At 36.3% G+C, this 24,452-nt stretch overlaps 2 protein-coding genes across 2 annotated transcripts; both read left to right on the forward strand.

The window, feature by feature from the left end:
• Nucleotides 1-3,342: 3,342 nt before the first annotated feature.
• Nucleotides 3,343-4,066, forward strand: LOC114532136 (uncharacterized skeletal organic matrix protein 5-like). The gene is made up of 2 exons (XM_028553711.1): nt 3,343-3,432; nt 3,530-4,066. The coding sequence occupies exons 1-2, from the start codon at nt 3,367-3,369 to the stop codon at nt 4,064-4,066; spliced, it is 603 nt and encodes a 200-aa protein (XP_028409512.1). The 5' UTR covers nt 3,343-3,366.
• A 7,448-nt stretch (nt 4,067-11,514) lies between these two features.
• LOC114532137 (uncharacterized skeletal organic matrix protein 5-like) lies at nt 11,515-12,218 on the forward strand. The gene is made up of 2 exons (XM_028553712.1): nt 11,515-11,580; nt 11,682-12,218. Exons 1-2 carry the CDS (start codon nt 11,515-11,517, stop codon nt 12,216-12,218), a joined length of 603 nt encoding a protein of 200 aa, XP_028409513.1.
• The last annotated feature ends 12,234 nt before the right edge of the window (nt 12,219-24,452 follow it).

Here is a 24,452-nt window from a genome sequence, read left to right on the forward strand (position 1 = left end):
AGGAAACCGCACAATTGAGTTTAACGCATTAGTCCATATTTTCCACAACTTATTTGCATATGGCTGTCCTCATAGCAGTGGCGTAGACGGCCCGACAATTTGTCCCGCTATGCTAATATTTTGGTGTCCATTGATTGTGAAAACAATGAATTTTTAAAAAATGAATAATGATAATAACATAAAATTTGCATTGCTTGAAGTAACTGACGCAACCATGTTTAAAATATTGATACAAGATTAGCATGAAACACGTTACAACTTAGAATGAGCAAGAGCACGTTTTTAATATGTATAGTAAATATTCAGAGCAGCATAAGCAAGTTATTGGAGCCTTTTGTGCTCGCGTGACCGTAATGAAAATGTCCATTAACGATAATCATTTTAAGCTCGACTAAATCTAATTAAATCTAACAGATGTGAAGGGCCATTTGCACTTAACGACTATAGTGGTATACCATTTTTGCACTGACGTATATGGTAGAATAAATACGCGTGGAAACATTGGATTTCCAACTTAAGTATGGTTATAAACGAAATGTGGCATAAGCTTTCGTTTCTATTTCCAAGTATCCAACAATAGTATGCAACAAATAGTATAATGTAATTGTTTTTTAAAAAAATACTCAAAACAAATAATGTTTTACACGCGAAGTAGATTTTAATGTACTAATTACAATCAAGGAAACCTTAGCGTTAACAATTGATATGGCAAATAACTAAATAACTGTTAAAAATAACATCTGTTAAAAACGTACTAAACAAAGCGAATAAAATATTAATCAGGTTTTGGTTTTGTTGTGAAGCATGCTAATTTTTTGGCCTCCTTATGACGTAGTTTGTAGAAAAGCATGATCCTGATTGGTCAATGAATCCAGTTAAGCTAAATAGGAACATAATTAAGTAATTTCATCAACATAATCAGATCTGTAACATACGCTGCACGCAATAGACAGAAGTTATCCTCATTAGTTGCCTGTGATAAGAGGTGACAATTTGATACAGCGATATACAATGACGAACCAGATAAAAATGATTTCGACGTTCATGTTTGTCTGGCAAATGACGCAAGTACGCAGCGAACCAGCAAATGAGCAATTTCAGCAAGCCATTTTCCGCAGATATGAGAAACGCTTCTTGGCGAATCATGTCATCGAACGAAAACAAGCAGATTCGGAGTTGGAATGCGGTTTGCATTGCGTTGAACATGAATCGTGTGCGTCTGTGAATTATAAAACGTCTGGAATTGGTAAAGGTCTGTGTGAGCTAAACAAAAGGAAGACTCAAGAAACATCCGATGTCGATGAGGAAACAAACCCTGAATTCAACCATCTTGTAAGTTTTCATTTAGTACGTTATCTTTGTTTAGATCGACAGATAATTTGACAAAACATGAAACAAAACCAACTATACGCGATTATTATCGGTAATCTTGGGAAATGAAGATTTTGCACATTTAAGTTACTTATACCATGACAAGACAAGGAAATTCAGTGTAAATATTAAAAAAATAGTCACACCTTTTCTAGGCGGCCGATATATTTCAATATTAATTTTATATATTGCTATGAAAGATTAGTATTAATAGCTAAATTAAATTAATACAATGAAAAAATTGATGACAGTTACTGCCTGAAAAGCCATTGAAACTGCAGTTTAAGAAATGCACATCAAGAATGTGAGACTCGTTTAATCTACTGTTCAATATTAATTTTGTCTTGTTGTTAATAATAGGTAGTGAATCCTTTCTTCTCAAGCTCTCCGGCAAAACAATCAACAAGTAAGCCTTTCCATTAGTTTAATAATACTATAGTAGTCTATACACTAACTAAAATGACGAAAAAGAGTGTAGAAGATAGCGCATAGGAATTGTTTAGTAGCCTATAGTAACACTGTTTCTTTAAAAGAGAAGTTAGTTATATTCATTGATTTCATTCACGTGCATGGATTATTTCTCCTTCTCCCAAAACTTCCACGCGTGTTTCTAATTTCTATAGCTGTATAAAAACACGGAAAATGTTTTCTATTTCTTAAATGTTAATGTTTTATCTCTTAGAGCCCAGTAAGGCAGGGTCTTGTAAAGAAATATTAGAAAGGAACAGGTACGAAAAATACTGCATGATAAAATACAGTGAGATGATTTCTAACTTCTAATTTACGCCTTGTGTTTAAAAGTCATTATCAGGTTGAATGCGTTTGGGCTGTTTTCCACTGTTGCGTTTTTTGTACGTAAGAAAACGCACGTATTGTTGTATAAATATTTTTATGCCAGCAAAAACACACCAAATAATCAAAGGAATCCAACCCATTGCGCCTATTCTATCCTGAGATTTTAAATGCTTCCAGATTGTGGTTAATTCACAAATGGGTCAACAAATGCATACAGAAATATGTGGTAAACAAAGTTCTTTCGATTTATTTGACTAGTTTTCAAGTATCACTTATATAAGCTTTAGACTTTTACGTGCTTGTGTAAGTGCATATGAAAACGCGACAGTGGAAAACATCCCTTCTTGTAAAAAGACAATTCCACGCAAATTTTCAAGGTTATTGATAGATATTCATTTCTTTTAAAATTCATTCTTTCAACAGTCAACGAGAACCAAAATATTAGCATAATTGACTAAATCGTCAAGCTGGCTACAATAATGCAAATCATCAAAAATTCTGCTTCCTATGTACAGTGTTTCCCATGCAAAAACAATGACACTAATGAAATTAACTCAGTGTTCTTAAACCTCTCTTAAACCCACGGGTTTACCCACATGGGAATTTAATGAAATTCTACTGTGTTATGGACTACGGTGTTGTGTTGCTGACGCTTTGTCAGTTGAACCCACATGATTTTATTGTAAGAAGACCTTCATTGTAATAGCAAATAGGAATAATTTAAACTGCTTGCATCATTTCTATGCATTTGTGGATTTAGCACTATAGCGCTCAGGCATTAAGATGATGAGAAATATGAAATGATATTAGAAAATCGCCTGAAATTTAAAAAAACTGCATGAAAAATAGAAAATCGCCTGACAGTTGACAAAAATATCAACTTACTTCAGCAATTGAATATTGCTCACATAATTCGCGAAAAATCGGCGTGTACGTGTTTTATTGGAGTGTTTTACCCATTTCAGGAGTGTAGGTTTTTCCAGCGATTGAGAGAACGCCATGGAAATAATAGACATTATTATATAATGCGCTGAAACCATTCTGTTTGTTCATCAAAGATTGCGCGTGAAATGACTAAGTCGTATTCTTCTAACTTACTAATATTTAGATTTTATCACTCAACTATTTAGTTCACAAACCAATGGTGTTTACAAGATAAAAAATAATATCTCGCTCGAGGAATATGATGTTTATTGTCACATGAATCCGATATCTGGGTGTGGAGGAGGAGGCTGGACCCTGGTGATGAAAATTGATGGGAATAAGGTGATAATAACCTTTACAAAAGTACGCCAAAAGTACGGATAAGCCAAACATTAGTACTAATAAGAGGAAATAACTACTTATATTTTTTCAATTTTAGAACGATTTCAACTATAACTCTTCATATTGGACAAACAAGGTAGTCTACAAAATCAAAGATGGTCTCGAAGGCATGACAGAGAAACAAACAAAGTTGGCTTCCTACTGGAACACACCGTTCCGCAAGATTTGCGTCGGAATGAAAGTCAATAATCAGACCAGATGGATAGCGCTGGACTACGCCGCAAGTTCGTTATACAACGTGATCGGAGAAGGTAGTTTTAAAAACACAAGTGCCGGGAAGGAAACCTGGAAATCTCTCATCATTGGTTCAGCTTTACAAGAAAATTGTAACAGAGAAGGTTTTAATATCAAAGTGGCCACAGGATCAGGATATTTTACACGCTATCTTTACGTCCGTATTGGTTTCGTTGCAAACAATCAAGACCACTGTGATTCTTGTGATTCGTGCATTGGTTTTGGTACCTCAGCTAGGTGTAAAGACGACATAAGAATGACGACATGCGGTAATATGGGCATTTGCAATCAAGTAAACAACACAAACACGCCAGCATTTGGATTTATTCTTGTACAGTAGCTTCAGAGTTCAGAGGCTTGCATTTTTTAATATTTAGCAGATCATAGCAGAATCCCAGTTGCGATTTATTGACACAAAATAATCAACAGAATAGACAATTTGCTTTATATTAGTGCACACAAAACAACAGCTTGGAAACGAGGCGGGCAATGCATTTTATTGTTTATGGGATGGTTTTCATTGCCCGAGAGCAAATTCAGGGTCTATTGATTGCACGTTTCACAGATATAACATTAAACATTCAAAGGAAGAGCTTTTGCACACCTTATTATAGCTACTTGATATTTGAATGCACGTTTTACTATAATTATTTATTAATGATTATGCACACTTGGCTGTCAAGAAGCCGAGCTATATTCAATAAATTTTGCCTGAAAAGCTATCATATAATTATTCATCAGAAGAATTTCAGCTAAAAGGATGAAATATCATTTGTCAAGTCTGTTAACATCAAGGTCAATTATTACGCATTACTAATGCAATCTCGATTGTGATTGGCTAAAAACCTACAGATAATTCTCATTGTCTTGCCACCTACACGACATTGAAAATTATCCGTAGATGACGTAATTTTTTGTCGCTAGTTTGTTGTCAATAATAGCGCAGGCTTCCTCTCATAATAAAACAATTATTGAATTCGGTTTTCGCATGATATCGAGAATTATCAAGCCTCAGTTTGCGTTACCCGCCTCAGCTTCGTTTCGGCAAATAATGCAAACTTCGGCTTGATATTTCTCGATATCACGCTGAGTTACGCTCAGCCCCATCCAATAGTTGTTAATTATTAACTTTCAGTGGGAAATTTGAATTTTTCATATCGCAACTCCATCGTTGTGTAAAAAGGCGGTGCCAATAGACTACATTCATAGCAGAAAACCACGGCGTTGCAATTTAATAACATATAGCCAAGCGGATCTGCAAAAATTTCCCACTGGTGAATCATACATACGGAAATAGGCTAACTGATATGGATGGATGCCAAGCATCCGTGATTTAGCGCTAATTTAAAAATCCAATATGGCGTCCCGTATAAGAAATGAGTGGGGAATCATTAAAATTTGCTTTCTATGTAACCCACAATTGAGAAGTCATGTTTGTCCACGTCCAAAACGTAATAAATTTTATCGATCTCTAACCCCTGAAAATTTGAGGACAAGTCTAGATGTATCCAAGTATGCTCCCGAGATCCAAGTCCAAGTATGCTCCCGGGAAAGAATTATTTTTACGATTGAAATTATATAAAAAGTATATACTACGAGCATGTTAGGTACCTTTCTGCTCCAATTTCTGCTTGTTGTTTGCAAGCATCGCCAAATATCCACGTCAGAGCTGGTTCATAAAGACTCATATCGCATTTTAGAGGCTTAAAATAACGCCTAAATGCTTATGTTCCACAATGCGATGATATACATCAATGTGTGCACAGGCGCGGGGTATGAGTTAATGTGCAATCTGATTGGCTCTCTACTATATTAGCTGATATAGTAGAGAAACGTAAACAAAATGGCGGCAAGATTTGGGAGTTAAGCGACGATGAAATACCCTTGGTAAAAATACACCAAAGTGCACCGAAAGGCGTTGAAACAAAAGTATTCAACGGTAGGGTAAAAATATAGGGCTTTTTCTGTAAAAAACACGATACGGGATTTATTTATTCAATTTTTAAAAAAGTGTATTCACTATTGTTAACACCTTCGTCCACTTACCAGATTGGATGGTTAGATGTTAGCTCTGTCGCTCGCGGGAAGGGTGGCAGGGAACAAGTGTTGTTACTTGGCGCCAGGTTGAGATCCCTGCGGTATCTTAAAACTGAGCACACCCCCCTACGCCGAGAGCTAACTCTTCACACCAATTTCGTTGGTGGAAAAGACAGACACGTGAAGGGAGTAAACAAAGGGAGAAAAGAAAGAAATTTACTAGTAGCACTTTGCCACAAACTGCTGCTTTCGACGTTATCGCCTTTTCGCCGACGGGTTGTTAATGCCCTCTGCGGGCTCTCAGGGCCGCAGCTAGATTGTATATTCGTATATTCGTCTTACGCCCGACTGATTTCTTTTGTACGCTATTTTTCCTACGTTAAATAAACATGAATATATGAATATAAACATGAATGTATCAATATACACCCCCCCTCCAATTAAGCGATCTAGCTACGGCCCTGCAGGCTCTGCCTCACACCTTCCTACCACTTGCCCCTCCCATTCGGTCACGTGGTTTGCCAGACTTCACAAAACCGGTTTCCTTGTTGTTAACCTTGGTTATTGCATAACCCCATTTCAAATTACAAATAAATTTGAAAGTTGTTTTTTATCCAGCGGTTGTGTATATAATAAAACAGTAATTCTGCTCACTCTCCTCGTATATGTCTAATTGCTAGTCGAATATAGCTAACCGACTCGAGTTCGCAGAATAAGCATAGAGTTAATAAATAACACTAGAAGAGGCATTGGTATCGGAAACATCAGTTGAAAAAGGAAGCAGGTTAATGGGGGGCAAATTCAAGTCCCGGATGCTAAGCCAAGTGCCTATTAACTAGATCAATGCTTTTCCTTAGCAACCACGTTAGCAAAAAGTAAAATTTGTAATAAAAAATGATATTCGTTTTTTAGGTCTCTTTCCGGTTCTTGAAGAAAATAGTGTGTTTTTTTGACTGGTTTACCACCTTAGACATCCTGAGATGATACTTTAGGGAAAAAACCATTTAGAATTAAAAAAACGATTCACTAAATTTGACTTGGATTTGCCCCCCTTTAGCACGTTCCCCAATTTCTCTTCGATGACCCCTCTAGTGTTATTTATAATCTCTATGAGAATAATATTGTTAATTAGCTGTTGCTATGATACAAGCGATACAGATCTAAGTAATAAACTTAAAACTGTACCGCATCACTCCATACACCTCCCCGCTTACCAGCCTGCATTGATGGCCATGGAAATTAATATCACAGTGTAGCGTAAATCAAGAATCTGAAAAAATATTGATATCTCCGAATTTATTACGAAGCATAAGATAAAAGATAAAACCGGCATCACTCCTGGCTTTTGCAAAGGAGCAGAATGAGCTAATTTCGTAGAGTAATCTTTGATAGCCATCATCTTCTTTTATTATAATGCACAGACGCAGGATATAAGCTAATGTGCAATCTGATTGGCTCTCTACTATATTAGTTCATATCTGTCCAGTAGAGAAACGTAAACAAAATGGCGGCAAGATTTGGGGGAGTTAAGGCGACGATTAAATTCACATTTTCCTTGATAAATGTATGCACCAAAGACAAAGTGCAGCGAAAGGGCAACAAACTTTGAAACAAAAGTATTCAACTGTAGGTTAAAAATATAGGTTTACGTTTTTGTTTCTGTTTTTCTGTATTAAAACGATTTTCAAATAAAGTGTATTCACTATTGTTTAAATCACGATTATTCAAAATAGTTTTTTATCCAGCGCTTGTGTATACTATAAAATATAATATACATAAAACAGTTATTCTGCTCACTCTCGTCGTTCATGATTAATAGCAAGTCGAATAACTAAACGACTCGAGTTTGAAGAATAACTGTTAATTAGCTGTTGCTATGACACAAGCGACGCTGCATGATCTACGTAATAAACTTAAAACTGAACCGCATTAGCCCACGCACCTCACCGCTTACTAGCCTGCATTTATGGTTATGGAAACATCACAGCGAAAATGAAGAACCTGACAAGTATTGATGTCTCTGAATTTATTACAAAGCATAAAATTAAAGAAGAATTAAGCTGCTTTTCGCTTTCTCCTGATATAAGAACCTCATGTAAATAGACGTTTCCTTCGGAACTTGCCTCTTTGACTTCATTTTCTTCTTCAGTGTACTGAAACCTGTGTTAATTTTGCAATATTGGATTGCCGCTTTAGTTACGCAATGTTTGTTGTGAAAAACCTTGCCCGAAATGCTCCTAGGTGAAACACAAGTGTGTTATAAAATATGTGTCGTAAATGTTAACAAAATTAATGATGACCATGTTAAAAAGTGATCTTTTGGAGTATGCGTGCGACCCTTTTGTTTACTTTTTTTAGGTTTATTCACAGCCTGAAATTGATCCATCAAAATGAAACGGATCTTTATTCAAATGCTAACACGATAGTTCTTAATTAATAAATAATCTTAAGGACAATTTTATTGCAAACAAATGTCATGCTGACGTCTTTTATGGCATAATCTACTTACGAGAGTTGTTTGTTTCTAGTCAAAAACATTAGCAAAAGCAAAATGGATAGGATTATAATTTCCTTTGGCAATAAGAGAGACAATCATGTGCAAAAATTATCGAGACATCGTCATTAGACCTAGCTAGTATCTACCCCTCTAGAAAACTGAGTGAGGGCCATTAACCCGATAAAAATAAATAGTCCTATACGATTCGATCTTTCTCTGACCGATGTGATCGAATAAATACGCGTGCAAACACTGGATTTCAAATTTAGCTATGCATATATGCGTATAACCGAAAATGTGAATGGCATAAGCATTCGTTTCCATCATTTGCCAGCATGACATTCTTATGCCACTAATCGTATAATATACTCTTTAAAAAGTACTTAAGTAAAGTCTTAAGTCATACAGCTGAAGTATAGACTTAACACGCGAAATTAGATTTAGATGCATGTATACTATTATTACAATTGTTTTCTTCTCAAAAATTTAAGGGAACGATAGGCTTAGTGTTTAAAACTGTACAGAAAAATTTTCAGTAAATGTCTCGAAAACGTGCGAAATACGGCGTACCAAATATTAATCAGGCTAAATTTCACACGGTTAGGGACACGCTATTTTTTAGCCATGCCTTTAATTATGACGCAGTTTGCAGACAAGCATGATTCTGATTGGTCAATGTATACAGTTTGCCAAGTATAGGAACAGGTTAATTTATTTGCAAGCTGCGTCACAGCGCTTGCAGAGTTTCCATCAACACAATTACATCTGCTGCATACGCTGCACGCAATTCACTTTGACAGAACCTCACTAGTTGCTTGTGATAAGAGGTGACAATTTGATACAGCGATATTCGTCAGATTTGTATACAATGATAAAAATTATTTCGACGTTCATGTTTGTCTGGCAAATGACGCAAGCACGCAGCGAACCAGCAAATGAGCAACTTCAGCAAGCCATTTTCAGCAGATATGAGAAACGCTTCTTGGCGAATCATGTCATCGAACGAAAACAAGCAGATTCAGAGTTGGAATGCGGTTTGCATTGTGTTGGACATGAATCGTGTGCGTCTGTGAATTATAAAACGTCTGGAATTGGTAAAGGTCTGTGTGAGCTAAACAAAAGGAAGAGTCAAGAAACATCCGTTGTCGATGAGGAAACAAACCCTGAATTCAACCATCTTGTAAGTATGTCTCCAGTACCTTATCTTTGCTTAGATCGAGTGATAAGTTGAGGCAAAGTATGAAACGCGAGTATCATCGGGTAATTTGGGGAACAAAAGATTTTGCATGTATATGCAATGAAGTTACTCATACAAAGAGAAGACAACGAAATTCAGTATAAATATTACAAAAAATCACAAAAGTCACACTTTTTTAGGCGGCCGATATATTTCAATATTTATTTTATATATTGGTATGAAAGATTTTAGTAACTGAAATGAAATTAATACAAAGAAAAAATCGATGACAGTTAATCTGCTTGTAACCTCATTTAAACTGCAGTTTGAAACATGCACATCGTGAATGTGAGACTCATTTAATTTACAGTTCAATATTTGTCTTGTTGTTGATAGGCAGTGGATTCTTCCTTCTCAAACTCTCCGACAAAACAATCAACAAGTAAGGCTTTCCATTAGTTTAATATTACTATACACTACGTAAATGACGAAGAAAAAAAAGTAGAAGATAGCAGTAATAATTTAGTAGCCTATATATAGTAACACTGTTTCTTTAAAAGAGAAGTTAGTTTTATTTATTGATTTCATTCACGTGGATTATTTCTCGTTCGCCCAAAACTTCCATGCGTGTGCCTAATTTCTATAAGTGCATAGAAACACGGAAAGTGTTTCTTATTTCTTAAATGTTAATATTATATTTTTTTATTATTTCTTAGAGACCAGTAAGGCAGAGTCTTGTAAAGAAATATTAGAAAGGAACAGGTATAGATTTTTAACTCGCCTTGTGTTTAAAAGTCTTGATGAGGTTAAATGCGTTAGGCCTGTTTTCCACTGTAGCGTTTTTGGTAAGTATACATGTACTCTCACGTAAAAGCCTAAAACCTTCTTAATTGTTGTATAAATATTTTATACGCCAGCAAAAACACACCAAATCATCAAAAGAATCCAACCCCATGCGTCTATTCAATCCTTGGTTTTATGCACAAAAAGTATGATAGTAAATGATTTTAAAATTTTACATGCAGAAGATTTTAAATGCTTCCAAATTGTTGTTATTTCAAAAATGGATGAACAAATGCATACTGAAATATGTGGCACACTAAGTTCTTTCGATTTATTCGCCATTTTTTCAAGTATCACTTATAATTTATAAACTTTAGACTTTTACAAGCGTGTGCATATGAAAACGCGACAATGAAAAGCAGTCCTTCTTGTAAAATGACAGATCCACTCTAAATTCAGGTTATTATATAGATGTTCATTTCTTTAAAAGTTCATTGTTTCAACAGTCATTTGCATAACCAAAATATTAGCATATAGGGACTAAATCGTCAAGCTGGCTAAGATAATATAAATTATCAACAATTATTCTCCTGCCTATATTTATACATTGTTGAGTGTTTGCATGCAAAAACAGTGAGACTCATGAAATTACCTCAGTGTTCTTACAACTCTCTTAAACCTGCGGGTTTACGAACAAGGGAATTTATTGAAATTCTACTGTGTTATGGACTACTGTGTTGTGTTACTGACGCTTTGTCAGTTGAACCCGCATGATTTTATTGTAAGAAGACCTTCATTGTGATAGGAGTGATTTAAAATTTAGGAAACTGCTTGCATGCTTTCTATGCATTTGTGGATTTAGCACTATAGCGCTCAGGCATTAAAATGATGAGAATAGGATGATTTCTACAGCGTAACTTTTTTCTTGGACAGCTTGTATAATAATACGCCCGACAATTGTGAAAAATATGAGCTTACTTCAGCAATTAAATAATTTTCACATAATTCGCGAAAAATTGGCGTGTGCGTGTTTTATTGGAATGTTTTACCAATTCCAGGAGTGTAGGTTTGTCCAGCGCTTGAGAGAACGCTATAGAAATAATAGACATTATTATATAATGCGCTTAAACCACCCTGTTTGTTTATCAAAGATTGCGCGTGAATTGACTAAGTCGTACTCTTCCAAATCTTACTCTTATTCATATTTTATCACTCAACTATTTAGTTCACAAACCAATGGTGTTTACGAGATAAAAATAATATCTCGCTCGAAGAATATCGTGTTTATTGTCACATGAATCCGATACCTGGGTGTGGAGGAGGAGGCTGGACCCTAGTGATGAAAATTGATGGGAATAAGGTGGTAATAACCTTTACAACAACCAGTCAAAAGTACATGCAGATAAGGCAAACATCAGTACCAATAAAAGGAAATAACTATTTCAATTATTTCAATTTTAGAACGATTTCAATTATAGCTCTTCATATTGGACCAACAAGGCAGTCTACAAAATACAAGATGGTCTCGAAGGCTTGACGGAAAAACAAACAAAGTTGGCTTCCTACTGGAACACACCGTTCCGCAAGATTTGCCTCGGAATGAAAGTCAATAATCAGACCAGATGGATAGCGCTGGACTACGCCGCAAGTTCGTTATACAACGTGATCGGAGAAGGTAGTTTCAAAAGCACAAGTGCTGGGAAGGAAGCCTGGAAATCTCTCATCACTGGTTCAGCTTTACAAGAAAATTGTAACAGAGAAGGATTTAATATCAAAGTGGCCTCAGAATCAGAAGATTTTGCAACCTATGTTCACGTCCGGATTGGTGTCGTGGCAAACAATGAAAATGACTGTGTTTCTTGTGATTCGTGCATTGGTTTTGGTACCTCAGCTGGGTGTCATAACGAAAGACGAATGACGACATGCGGTAATATGGGCATTTGCAATGAACTAAACAACAAAAACACACCGGCATTCGGATTCATTCTTGTACAGTAGCTTCAGAAGCGACCATTATTCTGCACAACATAGTGGAACCACAGTTTTGATTACACATTTCATTGTTTTGTTTAACATTCTTTAAAGGAACAGCTTTTGGACACCTCATTAGCTACATATTGCTATTTCAATGTATGTTTTAGTATATTTATTAATGATAAACTTTGTACATTAAATGCATGCATGGATATAAAACACATGGATATTTGCGACATAATTTGAATAAATTGCACAGACAATTTAACATCGTCAATTTGTTGTTATATTGTTTGCAATCACATGCAGAGTAGCTACAATCTGCGCTATTGAAATTTCGTGAAATTTCTGTATAATTATCTGCCAGGGAGTTAGCGTTAAGCAAGTGACATTTTTGAAAACACAGACGGCATGAGTAACCTCAAAAGACTGGGTCAAGGATTGTGATCGGTGAAAAACCAAAACTTTGCTTCCAGTCAACCTACGTGTTGTCAAAAACGTCACTTGCTTAAGTTCATTAATATCAACCTACGCCGTAGTTACTAACAAGCTCGCAAAATAACGAGGCATTGTAGTATGTTCGTCGCCAGCGCAAATAGTTGGGATAGCTTGTTTCATTTACCAAATACGAATTATCGTTTTGGAAATAAAATCTTGACAAACTAAAACACACAATTGTTTTTTAACTCGACTACGAAAACAGTTCGCATACTTCGATGCCATCGATATTGGTAGCGCCGCGGTCATTAAACTTGATAGAAACGCAATTTGCCATAAAAATTAATGTGGTCCTCAGTCGTGCGGGCTTAGAGTGCAGTATGGCGAGAGCTTTCCGCGATCGAATTTTCATTTAGATCATTTATTATCTTTAAATCATCTTCGCATATAAAATGGTAAACTGACAATAACGCAGTCGAAAGTATTGTCAAAAGAAGAAGCATGAGGTTAGATCTGCTAAACGAAGTTTTACTTATAGTGGCGCGGTGTTGTGGAATGAGTTACCCCTAAATTTACGAGCATCATGCTTCCTTAACCAGTTTAAATTGAAAATGATCTCTCTTTACATAAAGTAGACGCCAATAACGCACGGCAATCTTGTAAATCAGTAATAGTTTATTTTAGATCGTTCAGTCTTGTGTAACTGTCCTATGTATACCTGTACTTTGTAACCTGTCCTTAAATATCCAATAACCTTTTTATTACCGTAGATTTTATCGTGGGTAAATAAAGTTTTTGAGATGATTTTGATTGACTGATTGAACTTGCGCTCCAAATAATTATTTCATATGTGTTTGGCTTACAACATCAGCATTGACGTACAGTGCATGGATACCCAAAGGAGATAATACAAGGGCAGCTTATTTCAGCCGCTTGGTAGATAATGACGACTGGAGCATAACTGATATTTTTTCGAAAAGCTAGACAAGCTGTGGTCCCCAATACGGTAAACTGTATGGCAAATTATTACACTGAACTGTAAAATAAAACGTTTCTTTTTCTGTTTTTGGAATCCATGCATTCAAATACCGCAGAAGCTGATTTTTTCGTACAAAGTCTACGCAAAGAAAATTGCTTAGTCGTCCCTCTTGTTGCGCTGGTCCTCTTGCGCTCGCTCGTTCCATTATTTACATAATATGCCCAAAGAGTTTAACAACTCTTGCTGCGCCATATTGGCCGCCTGCTAATTACTGGTCACTTGTAACTAAAACCTACCAAAAGTTATTGTTGCCTCCTATGCTGAGGAAGGAATTATGCAGATATCACAGATTGCCTTAAAACGGTTTAAAGGCGGCATATCTGCCATAAGATTTAATTTTGGTGAGCACAATAAGCCGTAGAAGGCTACAAGCTGATGATCATGCCCAGAAAATTCGGACATAATTAACATTCGGCTTCCGCCTAAGTTTGCATACGATGTCAAAATAAAGATTCGTGAGTTTATAGTAAAGTAAGTAAACTGTATAGTATGTGCCACAGAACTAAACACTAACAAAACAGCACTTGGTAGGTCGATTATAATTTGCCATAATTACTCGTTGCAGAGCAAGTTAAATTGGTGATCTTAATGTTTTGAGGTACCATTCCAAAATTTTTCCTCAGTATTTCTCCAGCATTTTCAAGCCTAAATTTTGGTAATTTATCACCTTTACCAGCAAAATAATACCTCGGGAGCTCTAATATGACACAAGTAACAAGAAACAACCAGGACAAATTGCAAATCGATGCAATCAGCAGATTTTCTTCAATTTTTTGAAATTTAAGAATGTGCAATGTAATTTGTTGTTAGTTACGGCCATCTGCATAATATTATTGCATGTCCGCGTTTTCTGGCCATGATATAGCTGACCAGCCTCGTTCACAGGCGCTTTTAATAAAATAAATATATATAGGAACACTATAGCGTTTATATAGATCAGTGGTTAAGCTGAGCGAGCGCGCAAGGAATCTTGTGGAGAACGCCGGGAAGGAAGCGCCTGGCAGAAAATGCATAAAACATGGCGTCTCACGATTTATGAATTCACGGCATCCTGCACTTCACTGCTTATTATAAAAAAGTGCAAAAGAGGAACTTGTTACTACGGCGTCAGCGTCGGGGTTGAAAATTCGCCTCAATTTTGTTTTTTTTTTGTTTTTTTTTATTTTTCCTCGTCGCAAGTGTGTAATGGCGCGAAATATACCAGTACTTGACATGTGTATGTTACTGCATTTATCTACGTCCCAGTCTTGTCTCTTAAGAGTTGTGGTGCACAGCTTGGGCTAATTTTCCGATGCGCGATTCGATTTCGTTCGCATGATATGGTAATTCCTCCAAGAGGAACACATAAACCGTTGTTTTCATGCTTTTCGATTAAGTTAAGATTGAATTGGGGTAAGAATATATTTAATACATGTAGATTCTGGTACTATTTTAATAATATCGCTGCTATTTCGCCGTTTAACAAGATGTGGCCGTGTGGCTGTGTTTAACAAGATGTGGCCAAGGATTGAAAATTTCATTACTGTTATATAAGCACGAATTCCAAAGGCAAAGTGTAAGACAAAGTGAATGTATCATGCGGTTTTTTTACATTTTTGAACAATTGAACTTCTAAACTTTTTAAAGTACGATGTGCTTCTGATTTCGCGTTCGAACAACATTTAGGTTTGCAAGGCATCTAAATGAATATGAACTGTATTGTTTATGTTCAGAAGCTTTATATTGAAGACTGGCACGTGCGCGGCACGCCGGAGTTAGCTAACGCCAGAACAGACGTCTTGTTAAAATATTAATTCCGCCCGAATTTTTAAGAGCGATACACAGAAAGATATGCATGGGGAAAATTTTATGCACAAACGAGAATTTTGGAATAAAGAATGAGGAAGAAACAAGAAAATGTATGGATAATTTTATCATCAGAATATGATGACGGTCGACAGATATAAAGATAATTTTATTATCAACATATTTAAGAACAACACGAAAGATTCACTGACAGTCTACTCTAAAAACGTACTAAATATTATATATAATGCAACTAAATTGTGTAAAAATTCTTCTGCTACAGCTACAATATGGCTACAAACTACCAAAAACGCAAGAATGCACGAGTAAAACTCGATTTGTCAGAAATCTTATTTCTGGCAATAAATATTTGCATTTTCTGCAAGGCTCTCCATTTCTCCGTCGCGCCCTCCCCAAAATTCCTTGCGCGCTCGCTCAGCTTAGCCACTGATCTGTGTATAAGCCTGTAGTGTTCCTATATTTATTTTATTAAAAGCGCCTGGGAACGAAGCTGATAGTTGACAATAAGGCATTGGCCTTGCATGTATCAACAAAACAAACACTAATACACACTGGTGTTTTTTCTTGTTTCTCTTTAAAAAGACATCAGATGAGCCTCCGCTGAAAATTTTTTTCATTGCATTGTTAAATTTTGAGTAATCGTGAATCATTGCAGAGAGCTGCAGTTATTATTCCCGAACAATGGACCGTCTTGCTTGAGGTTGTTGCTAAATCGAGGGCTGAATCAACTGCATGTTAAAACATATGTTTCTTTTATTAAAAGGTTTTTGTTGTGGCGCAAGCAAACAGGAATTGTAACTATATAATTTAACTTTTCATTCAGTTACCGTCGCGTTATATTTTCATAAAGGACCTTAAGCACGTAGGACGGCAACACGACGACGACGTGGTTGGAATACTTCTTTAAATTAATGTTATGATACAGTGTTGTTCTATATTATCAACTGTTCCAATTTAATGAGATATTAGACGTTGAAAACATTGTGTTTACGTTTAACCCTATTTGCACCGGGGTTTTTTGATGTTAATATGACCGGGGGTGCGCTGATAGGGCGCAATCCCCAGAAATTCTGTCGATTACCTGAAATTATCCTTTTAGTTATATTTTTAGGAAGTTTTATCTCTCTTTAACCTAAATATAACAAAAAAGTTGAATTCACATCCAAAATGGTGCGTTTTGGCCCAATTCGATACGACCACCTATCGAAAAATGGCAAAAATCCCTAAATATTCAATTATTTTGGTTCTTTTCTATGAAGAGACAAAAATTGTTTGGATGGGATATTTTTTGTTTTTTTAGATTCAAAAGAAATAGTTTAATGTTATGGCATACCTCTGATGTCCGTAAATACTAGTATTTTTCTTTGCAAACTTGGCATTTCTGCACCATATGTTCCTGGCATGTAGGATTACCACACGACTGGCAGAGTGATTTCACACACTTTATGGACAGTTTCTTTTTAGAATATCCCTTTCCAGCTGCTGCTATCTGACATAGGGTGCACCTACTCTTACTCTCTCTAAATGCTGGGCCATCATCTGTGTTAGGTTGATTGTTGTGTCCATTGTCACCGATTATTAGTGGAATCTTTTGTTTGACAACCATGGGCAAACAATGTTGGCTTCGCATTGCAATATACAGTTTTACCAATTGCATCACCAATTCAAACCAATACTCAAAAGACTTTTGTTTGAGAGGATCAACCTCAGTTATCATAATTTCAAAATTTTTTTGTTTACCACAATTATTACATGAAAAGACTGCACTGACAAGTTTCCCCATGTAAACTCTCCAAATCATTTTCGGCATCACTGATTTCTGAATCACCATCATCACTGTTGTCTTCCTCTTCCACAAATCGCATTTTATTTGTGATTGCACATTCTTTTGAAATTCTAGCTCTCTTTGGAGGCATGATTTATTTAGTACAAACCGAAGAACAATCAAGAAAGTCGAATGTAAAACGCTTGTAGAAAAAAATCATACAAAATGGCGAAAATGTTTTGTTTTTAGCAGCAGGGGCGGATCTAGGATTTTTCGTACCTTAGTCAAAAAGTTTCAAACAAGAAATTCGGGGGGGGGAGACGTCGCATTCGTCGGGGGGGGGGGGGTGCAGATGCAATGTGAATGTTTCGCCAAATATCAGGGCTCATCAGCATGCCTAGGAAAAGCATGATACTACAAAGACATTGTGTGATTCTGACATAGACAGGCATTTTCCATAAGAGCACATGCTGATTGTTTTTATGCCCCAGCAGTAGCCCAGCACCCGCCTTCAAATCTTTGCACTGCTGTAGAAATTGGTGAATTTAGTAGCAATGATGCTTTACATATTGCAAGTAACCATACTTGATTAAATTTACATAGGTGCAACCACAAATATGCTAGTTCGATTGATTATTTTGGTGTTTCTTACATTTACAACACAACAAAATATGATGAAGATCATCCAAACCTTTCTTTGGAGTTAAGTGTGGTTGAATCATGCAATTAAATAGCAATTTACTTCTTTGTTCCTCACAATCAGGATAATTAATAGGTGAAAGTATTCCTATTTAAAATTGAAGCCCATTAAATACAGACCCATTATACAGAGAAAGGATGACCATTTCTTCTCACTGCAATTAAGTATATATAGCTTCCTGTCTAACCAAGTCATATTTCGTACAACCAGTATCTATAAACATCCCTTAGAAACAGACATTGATAAAAGGTTATTGATACTTTTGCTGAAGTATTGATCATGCTCTTCCACAGCAGAAGAAAAACAAGGGTGCTGAGAATAAAAATCAGCATTAAGGAAGAGCTCTATGGAGGTCAAAATTCTCAATAGCTCCATTAAGCTATTGTTACCCACTTCTACTAAGGACACAGAGCTTATATATACAAGCAGTTCCCAGTAGTTTCAGATCTAAGAGAGACTAGGGCATGAATGAAACTTGGTTTTATTACACTTAGGTATATCTTAGTCAGTCACTTAGGTAAAGATGAATAAATATTAACCTAGTAATTGATAGCTTGATAGCAAAAACATCATGTTCCACTTTCATGAACCATTAAGTATGAATAATTGGCAATATAATTATAGAATTATTATATAATAAACTTGTGTTCATTGTTTAAAATGTAATCAGAAAATATGGCCACTTGTATGCTTTACTGCTATGTGTTTTGAATAATTATTTTTGAAATTAAAACACAGTTTAGTGCTCTAAGCTTTACCCTAACACATCGGGTTGTACATTTCACAGAAGGTATTAGGTACACACGAAGTTCACATAATAGTGATAAAACATTATTACACTCCTCGATGGCTCGATTCTTCTTGAAGCGTATGCATACGCCGCAGTTATATGCAAATTAAAGCGAAATCCTATGTAAATTTCAACGTGCAACGTGTAAATTTCTACTTTATAGCTTGTGCAGCTTGACAGTTCTAACACAAATTACACAATCACCAATAAACAGATGCACGAAATCTTTGTAAAATGTTGTTATGTTTACCTTAAGGCTGTACAAAACTTCTTTGTTGTCTGCCGAACAGACGCCGGGATGTACAATTTCGCAGCAAAATTTCTCATGAGGCAGAAGCTGGTTTTTTTCAGTTCGTTTAATAATTGCTCAGTTGAACGCTTTGCTGCGGCGTCTATTCGCTTCCTCAGATCGGCCTCGATAGTTTTAAGATATTGCCGATCGTCTTTCTCCAAAGCACATCTCACGGCTTTGTAAAGATCTGACATGATTAATAAATAGTTTTGATAATAAAATTTTTCTTTTGAGTTTAATAATCGTTCGAGTTTTCGTTGCTGTCAAAACGACGATGACGTCAATCAGAAAGGTCAAGGAAAAAAGGAACCTTGCGGTTTGCACGCTCTCAGGTCAAGGTCAGATCACACTGATCGATCAGAAAAATACAACCAATGAGAATTGAGATAGATTTTGAATTAGCCAATTGAATAGCCCAATTCGAGCCCCTGATAGCTTCACCGATCAGAACTCCCCACAGATCGCGCAAAAAGAGAGACAGCCAATCAGATGACTGGGATTTGATGACGAAGCGAGCAAAATTCATGCATAAGACCGCTTTTCTGCGCGCTCGTGCTTGAAGGCCTGGTCACGGAACTCTTTTAACAACTGGACTGCCAAACATCACCAGTGCCCGATCAGCTCAATACACTGCACGTGTTAGCAACTGGACTGCTACTTCATTCAAACACTTTTCTTCGCAATTTTTACCTTAGTCGCGTGATCGCTCTGATCACCCCTAGATCCGCCCCTGTTTAGCAGGCCAATATATTTTGTGTTACACGAAGTGTATTATGGGTCGGTATGAGCCCACAATGTAGTTTTGAAATTACAATTATATTTACTTTGAAAACTAGAAAAGTATGACAATTTTTTCTTGCAAAATACTTTATATGAAATTTGATACCAAATTGATACATTTGTTGTATGGAACATATTCATGTTGTATACTTATCATTTATAGACCTGGAGCGAGGGGGATTCGACGAAATATTACCCCTAAGGGAAGATATATCCCGAGGGCTTTGCCCGAGGGATATATCTTCCCGAGGGGGTAATATTTCGTCGAATTCTCCGAGCGGAAGGTCTATAAATTATATATTATATCGAAACAACGTGTAGGCAGTGCAAAAGCTGGGTGAAAATGGCTTCTTTTGCCTCCATTTTGAAATTGTTGACAACCTCGAGTCGTGTGCGAGGCATCCACGCGTGGTACACGCAAACTCGAATACGCTGCAGCGGGGTATTCGTCTTTTATAGCATAATGTGAAAAAATTCGATGGAACTCCATGATTAATTTACTGATCACGTGGTACAAATCGGGCTTTCTGATTGGATGATTTACAGTTGAGATGTAATATTGTGCAATATAATATGATTAGTAAAAGTTTGGAGTTTTCTCAAAGATAGAGAGATCTTATGCAATAGAGGTACAAAAAATATGTGCATTTTTATATATAAAGTCTAATAAATAAGCATTTTAAATTATATAAGTATTTTATAATATATTATATATTATACTACATTTTATAGAATATATTATGGATATTTTACTTTGCAAATCATGTGTAAGAATCAATCTTTATATGTTCTCTAATGATAATATGTTATTTATGTCCTTGGAAGTGATTCAGCCAAAAAAATACTGTCATAAATCACCAACCCCCATTTTCCCTATTTTCGGCTCGACACCTTATTTGACAAATGTCGTCAAACGCCTGGATAACTTTGAACTCTCAAAAAAAAATTTTTACAGTTGTGATGGTAGAGGAAAAATATTAAAAGTTATAAAAGGGCAAGCGAATGGAATCAGTTGTTTAGGAATGACAAACAAATATTTATAAGGGTGCGCTCATTGTGCGCACCCCCGGTACAAATAGGGTTAAAGACAATTCCATAGAGCCTAATTCAAGGTAGCGCTCACTCGGTCCTGAGATGCGGACGTTCTACATAGGACGTAATAAACGACGTTTTGCCGAAATTGCCGTTGTAAACAGAACGTAGATTACGTCTAAAACTCCCATAGGTAGGTATTTATTAATTCATTTCTTTTCAATGAAGCATTGTATTGATAGCTGCCGTCGTCGTGTTCCCGTCCTAGATGCTTAAGGTCCCTATAGACTCTCGAAGGAACAGATTTCAATAGCATTGCTCAATACGAGCTGTGCAGCTATTAAGTGGTCCCATCCTCTGGTCCAAGCAACATTTCTAAGTCCGTTAGATAAAATAATTGAGTTCTGAAGTCGTCAAGAAAAGCACAAATGCGATATCCGAAAGGCTCTTGAAGTTTCACGGAAGTTGGAAGACGCACATTTATGTCAAAGAAAGACTACGACTACGTTTACACAGCTCGGGAGCGAGAAAGTGACGGCAGAATTTGACTGAGTTTATACTGGTCCGTTTGAATTCCGATACTGTGTCTTTAGCGTTAAACACAAGCGTTCTTCGCCGTCAATTAACATTCGTAAGTTGTTCGCGGGAAATTGCGCCTTTTCTTTTTGAAACATCGTGTGACGTTTATATCTGTAGTCGTGGGTCGCAAAAACAATGAAAAAAAAATAACGCCGATAGCGAGAAAGGGGTTTGTTGATAAATAGTTGGAAAATTGTTCGCTATAAATTATTGAATTACGGCAACAACGCGCCACGCATTGTAGCGGAGTGGTATCTAAAGTGTAGCGAAATATTAACGATGTAGTGTTTACACAACGCCATGTAGCGCTCCGTTTTCGTTTGACCACGTTTAGAAATTGTTGTCATTTCGCTACGGCAAAAGCAAGGTTTTCGAACAAATCCGCTACGGTGCTGACGTGCTGTGTAAACGTAAAGCCGGTTTTCCACTAGCGATATTTTTCGCGCGAATCGACATTTTACTTGAATAACAAATTGCTCAAATACAAAGGAATAAAGTCGCTTCGCGCGAAAAATATCGCTAGTGGAAAACCGGCATAACTCCGTTTTGATACTTTTTTGCACCGTTTTCAGACCGATCCGGAGTAGTGTGAACGTAGTCTAAACAACTAAGACTATCTTTACAATACTCCGGATCGGTCTGAAAACGGTGCAAAAAAGTATCAAAACGGGGCTGCGTTTGCACAGCACCGGAGAGGATTTGTTCAAAAACGTCACCTTTGCTGTAGCGACACGACCACACTTTCTAAATGTGGTCGAACGAAAACGGAGCGCTACATGGCGTTGTGTAAACACTACATCGTTAATATTTTGCTACACTTTAGATACCACTCCGCTACAATGCGTGGCGCGTTGTTGCCGTAATTCAATATAACGAACAACTTTCCAACAATTTATCAACAAGCACCTTTCTCGCTATATCGGCGGTATTATTTTCATTGTTTTTGCGACCCACGACTATAGATATCAACGTCAAGCAATGTTTCAAAAAGAAATGGCGCAATTTCCCGCGAACAACTTACGAATGTTGACAGCGAAGAACGCTTGTGTGTAAACGCTAACGAGACAGTATCGGAATTCAAACGGAGCAGTGTAAACGCAGTCAAATTCTGCCATCACTTTCTCGCTCCGGAGCTGTGTAATGTAGTCTAACGTAGTCTAATAAAACAACAGATTCTTAAAACGTGACTAGATTGTTGAACTTATAAGTTATGACAAGAGACTCTCAAAAAGAATGTCTTACACCTTAAGTATGTAACGTATATGTCACGCGAAAGTTTATTTTAATGTACATTACAGCGGAATAGGTAAATTCAGGTACGGGTAATACATTTCCTAGGTATGACATTTCTATATATTTCCAAATATTTTTATTTTTTCTATAAAATTATATTCATTTATAGAAATGTCATAGTCTAGGAAATGTATCATTTTAGCCCTTAGCAACGAGGCCTTGCTTACCAATCAACACACCGCTTCAAACAATGGGACAACGCGTTTCAAATGCTAGCCCCAGCTCAACTGCAAATGGCTGTACGAAAGCCTTGACATGCAGTTACTGTTTTCTGATTCTCAGTGTTCCGATTTTCAACAACACTGCATCTATGTCAAAGCACAAATGGAACGCTCCGCCCTTTTCCTGGAAACAGTGCATGTGTCATTTCAAATGTCATATAATAAACGACCCCAACATGCGTTGCGAACGCTTGTTGTTTTGCAGTCAAACGGAATCAACTGTAACTACAATCTAAGAAACCTTAGAAATTGATATGTCAAATATCTATAAATAACTGTCAAATATAGCATCTGTTAAAAACGTGCTAAACAAGGTGAATAAAATATTAATATGGCTTTGCTTTGGTTATAAAACATCCTAATTTCTTTTAAAACTTATGACGCAGTTTACAGAAAAGCATAATTCTGATTGGTTAATGGTTAATGAATCCAGTTAAGCTAAATGCATGGGAACATAATTATGTAATTTCATCAACACAATCGCATCTGTAACATACGCTGCACGGAACTCCCTCAAGTTATCCTCACTAGTTGCTTTTAATAAGAGGTGTAAATTTGATGTAGGGATATATCGTCCGATTAGTATACAATGACGAACCAAATAAAAATAATTTTGACATTCATGTTTGTCTCAAAAATGGCGCAAGCACACCGCGAACCAGCAACTCAGCAACTTCAACAAGCCATTTTCCACAGACACGAGAAACGATTGTTAGCGAGTAATGTCATATAACGAAAACAAACAGATTCAGAGTTGGAATGCGGTTTGCATTGTGTTGGACATGAATCTTGTGCGTCTGTGAATTATAAAACGTCTGGAATTGGTAAAGGTCTGTGTGAGCTAAACAAAAGGAGGACTGAGGAAACATCCGATGTCGATGCGGAAACAAACCCTGAATTCAATCATCTTGTAAGTTTTCATTCAGTACGTTATCTTTGCTTAGTTCGACAGATAATTTTACAAAACGTGAAACGAAACAAACTATACGCGAGTATCATCGGTGTCTTGGGAACTGAAGATTTTTTACAATTAAGTTTAACTTATGCAAAGAGAAGACAACGAAATTCAGTGTGAATATTAAAGATATAGTCACACCTTTTTGTCGTTATATTTTAATGTTAATTTTAAATATTGGTATGAAGGATTAGTATAGCTAAATTAAATTAATACAATGAAATAATTGATAACAGTTAAACTGCCTGCATGTAAACCCATTCAAACTGCAGTTTGAAACATGCGCATCGTGAATATGAGACTATTTAAATTACAGTTCAATATTAATTTTGTCTTTTTGTTGATAGGCAATAGATTCTTTTTCCTCAAGCTCTCCGACAAAACAATCAACAAGTAAGCCTTTCTATTAGTTTATTAATACTATACACTAACTTAAATGGCGATAGTAACAGTAACACTGTTTCTTTAAAAGAGAAGTTAGTTATATTCATTGATTTCATTCATGGATTATTTCTCATTCGCCCAAAACTTCCACGCGCGTGTTTCTAATTTCTTTAACGGTATAGAA

Source organism: Dendronephthya gigantea, unplaced genomic scaffold (assembly GCF_004324835.1).
Source record: "Dendronephthya gigantea isolate DGI-Jeju-01 unplaced genomic scaffold, DenGig_1.0 000078F, whole genome shotgun sequence".
Classification (NCBI taxonomy): Eukaryota; Metazoa; Cnidaria; class Anthozoa; order Malacalcyonacea; family Nephtheidae; genus Dendronephthya; species Dendronephthya gigantea.

Bases quoted from the DNA above. Each gene is read 5' to 3' on its own strand.
- LOC114532136 (XM_028553711.1), top strand. From the start codon at position 3,367: ATGAATCCGATATCTGGGTGTGGAGGAGGAGGCTGGACCCTGGTGATG. The intron at 3,433-3,529 runs GTGATAATAACC...TTTCAATTTTAG, and splicing joins TGAAAATTGATGGGAATAAG to AACGATTTCAACTATAACTC.
- LOC114532137 (XM_028553712.1), top strand. From the start codon at position 11,515: ATGAATCCGATACCTGGGTGTGGAGGAGGAGGCTGGACCCTAGTGATG. The intron at 11,581-11,681 runs GTGGTAATAACC...TTTCAATTTTAG, and splicing joins TGAAAATTGATGGGAATAAG to AACGATTTCAATTATAGCTC.